Genomic DNA, 7,285 nt, shown 5'->3' on the forward strand with positions numbered 1-7,285 from the left:
ATCGACGCGTTTCAAAAAGGCGGGGCATAGAGGAGAAACAATAATGTACAGTATGTGGAAAATAATTTGTTTTTTTTACTTTAAACCGCATAAACACATTTCATTACACCAAATACACCAAATAATGTTCTTTTAAGCAGCAACATATGACCCCTTTAAACTTACAAAAAATATTAAAATGTATACAAAAACAAATGAGAAGATTAATCATAATAAAGTCTGTTGCAATAAAGAAGGATTAATATGTATTTAATTTATACAGTGAAGTGATATTTTACATTTGTTTACTTTATTTCTGTATCTGAAAACTGTTAAACCTACCTAAAAAGCACTGTTTATTTAATATGTATCTTTGTTCTGTTGTATTTATGTAGGCCTGCTGAATGTTAAATGGATCCAATCCATGTTCATTAGAAATTATTTGATGATGCAGCAATAAAACTGCTAGTATAATTTAATCCAGGTGTTTTTGAACTTTCCTGATTTAAAACATAATCAAAATACTATCTATTTTGATGCCAAAATTTCAAATAAGAGAGGAAGTGACAAATATCGGTATCGGAATCGGCCAATAAGTGTTTGTTAAAATCGGTATCAGTATCGGCCCCAAAAAATCCTATCGGTGCATCCCTAATAAATACTATTGATATTTATGCTGTATTTTAGATGTACATATCAGAAATATATCACATAAAACTAGTGTTTTTAAAATGTACAAGATATAGTACATGATATTTGGCTTAGGGCCATCAAAAACTATTTGTGTTGCACAAGATGAAACTCAACAGACTGCAGCCCATGAGATTTCTAATAAAAAGCTGATGCCCCATTATATAATTTGCACGCTGCTTTTTCACAGTTAACTTTTATGGTGCATTAACTTGCAAAATGTCAAGTTTACCATCACAGCTGTCATGCTGAAATATCTCGAGATATGCCTGTGACGTTCATGCAAATGTGCTTCGTATGGTAACCTGGAATTTGATTTGAGTTAAACTAGTGTAAACAGCACAAATGTGTCTAATACAAGTCTTTTTTTTTTTTTTTTTTAGATCGAAAACCAAAATGCCAAAACATTAGATCATGATAGAAACTGAGAAGAAATAAAGGTTAAACTGTAGCTGTATGTTCAGTTCTTGAAAAAAGATCTTGAAGCAAGGCTCAGCGAATACATTTTCAACGCAAGCGGTTGACTAATTCCCCCCTGCTTACCCAAAGATTTGATATTCACAGCTGGTCCGAGTTCTTTTTGCACAAACATGTTTATAAAAAGGGTCCAGCTCATTATTATAGTGATTTCAGTCCTAGTATTGTACAAGTTCATTTCTAAAATGCCAGCAAGACGGTTTACCTCAGTAATTGGAAATATAGCAATGTTAGGACATATTTAGAAATAGAAAAATAATGAGAACAAAATCGCAACTTTCTGGTGTGCCATTTTTATAGCATCTGAGGTACTTTCTCAGCGCTAATGAAATGGTGAAAAAAAAAGCACAGCCCAATGCGTTGTTTCTGAATCTCTCTGTCTCTGTTGGTTCTCACAGATATTGATGATTGTCAGTCCAATCCATGTCAGAATGGAGGCACCTGCATTGATAAGATCAACTCTTTCGTATGCCTGTGTCTGCCCAGCTATGGTGGAGCAACCTGTGAGAAAGGTAATGAAATGACACACGTGCACTTACATGCAAATGATGGGATTAGAAAGGTTTTAGAGGTGGGGGAAATTCCTGATCTGGATGTGATCTGGAATAAACAGCATCCTTCCTTTCAAACAGTTCGCAGACTGTTTTGTGTCACCCTGAATGGGATTATATAGCTATAAAGACAGACTGATATATGTGTGTGTGTGTGTGTGTGTTTATATATAATAAAAAATAAAAATAATACATAAATGGACATGGAGTATTGTTATAATTTGAATATATATATATATATATATATATATATATATATTGAAATTATAACAATATTCCATGTCCATTTATGTATTATTTTTTATTGATTTGTATATATTATATTATATTATATTATTCCGTGTTATTTTAATATTATTTATATACTATTATAGTATTTGGTAATATTTTGAATTATCTTATATTTTTATATTTCATATATATTTAAATTTTAGTTTAAGTTTAGTGTGTTTCTTTTTGTTTTTATGTGCTTTTGTCATTTTTAGTCATTTTTTTTTTCAGTTAGTAATTTTATTCCTTCAGCTTCATCTAAAATTTATTTTATTTCAGCTTAACTTCAAGTAGTGAAAACGAGATTTAATAGTTTTAGTTAACTATAAAGCACAGATATTGTGTGTAAATAAATAAATAATTAAACATAAATAAATAATTCAATAAACAAATAGTTCAGCGCAAAAGAGAGTTTTTAAAGATACTCCGTTGTTGTCTCTTTTTTTATTTACACACTTGTGCTGTCAAACTGTTGTATAAACTCATAGCCATGCGATATGGCTGTATATGCGGCCTCGTGCCTACAGCCGAATCACAGCTGTGCTGATATACAGCCATATCGCACTGCTACTCATGTGATATTGCTCATATATATGGTGACATATGAGTTGATATTTTAGTAGTTGAGTAAAAAACAAATAACTTCAGGTACAGGCCTTTTCACCGACGGCAATTGGTGCAGATAGCCCAGGTGAGTCCTGTCAAACTAAACAAGCTGCACCTGTACTGAGATGCAACACATTTAATTCTGGTGTAATCCAAGCAGTGTCAGACCGCTGCAGCACGATCACTTTCTCCAGCCTGAATGTGTTTGCTTTACCGTCCTATGGCCTTACAACCAAGTGTTCAGCTGCAAGGCAATGAAGCATGGGCGATCAATCCCGTCCCTGTCGTGAGAGAGAGAAAGTGAGACCGAGAGGGAAATGGGAGTGAGAAAACAGAGGAAGCAGTGATTTAGCAGGTCAGACTTACGATCGCTCTGATGGAGCGAAACGCACCTTCGCCCAAATCCTCCCCTCCAAATGTACCCCCCAAAGAGAGTGGGGGGGTGGAGCCCTCCCATCATGCACACACTGTATGTCTTGTAAAGTGGGCTGGAGGAGTGGGAGCAGTAGACTGGAAAGGGTCCATGGCTGCCCTTCTGGTGGTGACAGGATGTTCGTTTTTGGGTGAACTATTCCATTAGCATGCAGGACTACTGTGAGTGTGTCTGTAGTCTACATTTTATTTTGAACCAGGGCTTCGTTAAACGCTTGATTCTGATTGTTCACAGTTTGTGGCAAAGGATTATAGAGCACAATAGTCGGGGGGCCAGAAGAAAAAAATCCCATACTTTAATGAATATACATTATTTTTATACTTATAATCTACAATTTTGAATAAATCGTTTTATGTTTTGACAGTTTTTGATTAAATTACATAATCTGCCATTGTTCAAGGAAAATATTTTTTTTATTTATTCATACATTCATTCATGCATTTATTCAAGTACAAATTCCATTCATTTTCTTCAGAAGAACTGATTTGTAATGATAACTTAAAATTGTAAAAGATTTACATTTTTGCTCAAATTTTTTGCTTACCTGAGGGAAAGCACATGAGGGTTGCATCACCACCTTGTCACGATTTCTGTTCACTATATAAATATGGTTTATTTCTCACCTGAAATGGCATTTTTAAATTACACCTTGAGAGCAACAATCTGGATGTTTTAGTGCATGAACAGCGGTTAATGTACAACCGCACACACCCCTTCAATAAGAATGATCAAAGAGGTGCTGAAGCCCGTGTCAGGTTAATTTGTTTGCTCGCCCAGTCTCCGGTGTAATGTGATTCAAAGACTGTCTGTTCTCATCACAACCACATCAGTCCTTTGAAGCTCACCTGCCTCCACCAGAAACCTCCAGTTTCCATGGCGACCACTGCCAATGTCAATACACCTACAACACCACCAAACCGGTCAGGTTCAGAGGCCAGCTGTTCAATGCGGTGTAATGTGTGTATCAACAGACCCACTGAGCCAATTAATATGTTGTGCTAATTGCAACTCTTATGGACAATCAATTTGAGGTAAAAGCATTTCTAAACACATTAAACCAATGCATTAAAGCATTTCACAGAGATCTCTAATGTATTTTTGTCGGAAAATAATCCTCAATTGTCTTTAACATCGTTAAATTTCCATGCACCATTTGCTCTGAAGAAATGTAGCTTTTAGCACATGTAATTTTGGCTCAAAAATCTTGGGAAGTACGTGTACCTGGCAATTTCTGCTGGCTTTGTTAAACTTGAGAAACTGAACAGAAGAAATTCATAAACATGCATAGCGTGCTCTAAATGTCCTGTATTCTTCATGTGAAGCAAATCATTTGTGAATTGAATAAAAAGCTGATTAGCGTGTGACAAGCTTAATTAATCCCAGTGCTGCAGAATGCACTTCAAAACGTATTTCATGCCACTTGCGTATGTTAATATCGTGTACTTGTTCAGTTCTATATCTTTTCTTTTTAAATCCCAAGCTGTGACGCAAATATTTGTTCAGAGAGAACAGAAAGTGCCTTCGGATAAAGGTGCAGAGTCCCAAGTGAGGATGAATGGACATTAATGATGCCTGTGGCTTGTGAGTCACATTTTAAACCGATGCTTTCAATGCAGGAAACCACCTGCAAAGACTCCCGAGCACCACAATTTCTGCATATATCTCTCGCTTCTCGCTCATAATTTAGTGAGTGCAAGCAATTCCCACCGTATCTGCCTGACTGTGAAGTATTTGTTAAGTCAAATGTGTGGGGAAGATTTATGAGCTGGAGTCATGCCTGATGCTTATTAACTTAGGCCCACCACAAAATCATTTTGTTGTGGTAGTCGGAGTTTGTCCTCGGTCTAGCGTGATGGCGCAAACATCTCAACTAATGTTGTTGTGGTTTTCAAACAGCCTTACTGTTATTACGATATAATTATTTCAGAGATCACAACACAGTTCCACCCGGGGTTGTTATTTGTTTGTTTGTTTGTTTAGTGTGAAGGAGCAGTGACTTCATGGGCAACGTTTTCTATATGTACAGTATAGATGTACATTTGTATATTGATGTACTGTTTTCTTTATATATAATGAAAAAATTACTACTGTGTCCTAATAGAATAAACAGGTTAATTCTAAAATTACATTCTAAAAAATAATTCTAGTAATTCTAATAATTCTAAAAATAAAAAAAGGCTTTTATTGAATATTTATGAACATAATTAATAGTTTAACAGCATTACACAGGATTTATTTATTTATTTATTTGACTTCAGGCAATGACTTGATGTGTTTTTTTTTTGTGTGTGTTTTTTGGGGGGGTATTTTGACCCCTGGTTTCACAGACAAGGCTTAAGCCTAGTCCCAGACTAAAATGCATGTTTTAACTGAAAGAAACTTGCACTGACATATCTTAAAATATGCCAGTGCCATTTTATTTTATTTTTTTATATATATATTTTAATACAGTTTCTGCATCTCAACTATGCTATTTCAACTGTCACACAAATTGTAAAGAATTTGTTTTGTATTTTCAGATCATTTTATTTTTATGTAGGTTCTACCAGAAAAACAAAGTGACTACTTCATTTAATACATGAGTTGATATACAAAGCATAGTTTTGATACCTCTGTAAGATTTTCTGTCTGACGGTGGTGAGTTCAGTAGATGCAACTGAGAACCATCAGGTTTCACCGTTTGGAACCATCATGTAGTCTCAATCCATTCTTTCAGGCTAGAATGTTGAAATGGTCAATATTTATAATAAATATTTGACAAGTTATTTTTGTATGTGGCTGTGTTGACTCGTATTGAGGGCAGAAAACACATATTTTGTAAGAAAACAGAAGAAGCAGAAGATTGCACCCAACATTGTACCTCTCAAAGAGTTTGTTTTCTCATTAAATTTGTCTGAATTAAATCATTGATACAGCATATTGTGAAATAGGTTATTAAATGGTAGCCACATATTTTTACCTCACATATCTGTGGCATTTTCCCATCAAGCCCTGATTGATTTCTGTCCCTAAGTTTGCCTGCCAGAGAAAATAACTATTGGAGCTTGCATGTAACAAGGTTAAACAATTCACCAATCCGACCTGACAGCATTTTCTTTTATCTTGAGAGAAGTTTTGTCAAGAGTAGGAGATTGATTGACAGCTGAAAAGAGTAGTGGGCATGTTACATGCCGTCTAGTCTGAGCTGGAAGCAGGCAGACCTGAAAATAATGAAGACCGACAGTGAGTTGCACCACTGAGGTCCTGCATTAACTAATATTGAGCACAGCCAAGTTAATCACAGTCTTCTGGGTCTTTAGATAGTGTTTGCACTAATGAAGATTTCTTAATTATAAAATCACATCAACAGGAGCATGTGGTGAAGATTACTAAACACGGGTGGTTGAGCAGAGGTACAAATTGCTAGCTTGTCTTTTTTTTTTACCAATTTTTTTTTCTGAATGTGACTCAGAAACATAGTCACGAACATGAAAACAGGTTAAATGAAATAAGCGTTCTTGTGTATGCATTTCAACTGGGGTTCTCCATATACATTGGCGATTATCCCAGTGCTCACGTTCGTTATTTCTAAAGTCGATGTTTTCATTGTGATGAGTGTGTGGTTGATTTCAGTTGCACACACCGTTAGAAGCACGCGCTTATCACAGTCATATCAACAATAGTGTTGTGGGAGAAGGGAATGAAGGGTTGTCGCTATGGTTGTTGCAGTTCAGAGTGAAATGCATTATGGGTAGTGTAGTTCGGAGAAATGTGCTCATGTGATGTGTGCTTGTAAAATGGCATGCATCAGTTAACTTTGTCCGTCTCATCATTGCACGAACATGAATTAACGAGCTGTTATGCTGCAGCTGGGACTGATGAAGTGTAGAAAGTAACAGCAGATATGAAATGACTAAATTATGATATTTGCTCAGGTGGATGCTGGGGTCTTATCTATCGGATTGCAATGTATATCCATTTTGTTAATTAACATTACACACAGTCCGCGTCTAATTAGAGTTAAGCCAGTCGGCATGGTAGCCCAGGCACACATAGTCGTAGGCCATTATTGTTAAGCCAGTCGGTGTAGTAGCCAAGGCTTACATAGTCATAGGCCACTATTGTTAAGCCGTTCGGTGTGGTAGCCAAGGCTCACATAGTCCTAGGCCACTATTGTTAAGCTGGTCGGCGTGGTAGCCCAGGCACACATAGATAGTAATACATGCGGTTCACATGGCTCTTCGGAGCAGCAGCAGTACATATGTCTTGGCGATAGATCTGCTTGTTGGGGGGTGTTTTG

The 7,285-nt window shown here is 36.1% G+C and overlaps 1 protein-coding gene across 1 annotated transcript in view; it reads left to right on the plus strand.

Moving 5' to 3' along the window:
• Positions 1-7,285, plus strand: part of ncanb (neurocan b) — a 141,316-nt gene that overhangs the window by 116,691 nt on the left and 17,340 nt on the right. Inside the window, exon 11 of the mRNA XM_016442689.1 lies at positions 1,545-1,658. Coding sequence (XP_016298175.1) covers positions 1,545-1,658 — 114 coding nt within the window. The remainder of the gene's footprint in view (positions 1-1,544; positions 1,659-7,285) is intronic.

The sequence above is a fragment of the Sinocyclocheilus anshuiensis genome, unplaced genomic scaffold (assembly GCF_001515605.1).
Source record: "Sinocyclocheilus anshuiensis isolate Anshui unplaced genomic scaffold, SAMN03320099.WGS_v1.1 scaffold735, whole genome shotgun sequence".
In the NCBI taxonomy this organism is placed as follows: domain Eukaryota; kingdom Metazoa; phylum Chordata; class Actinopteri; order Cypriniformes; family Cyprinidae; genus Sinocyclocheilus; species Sinocyclocheilus anshuiensis.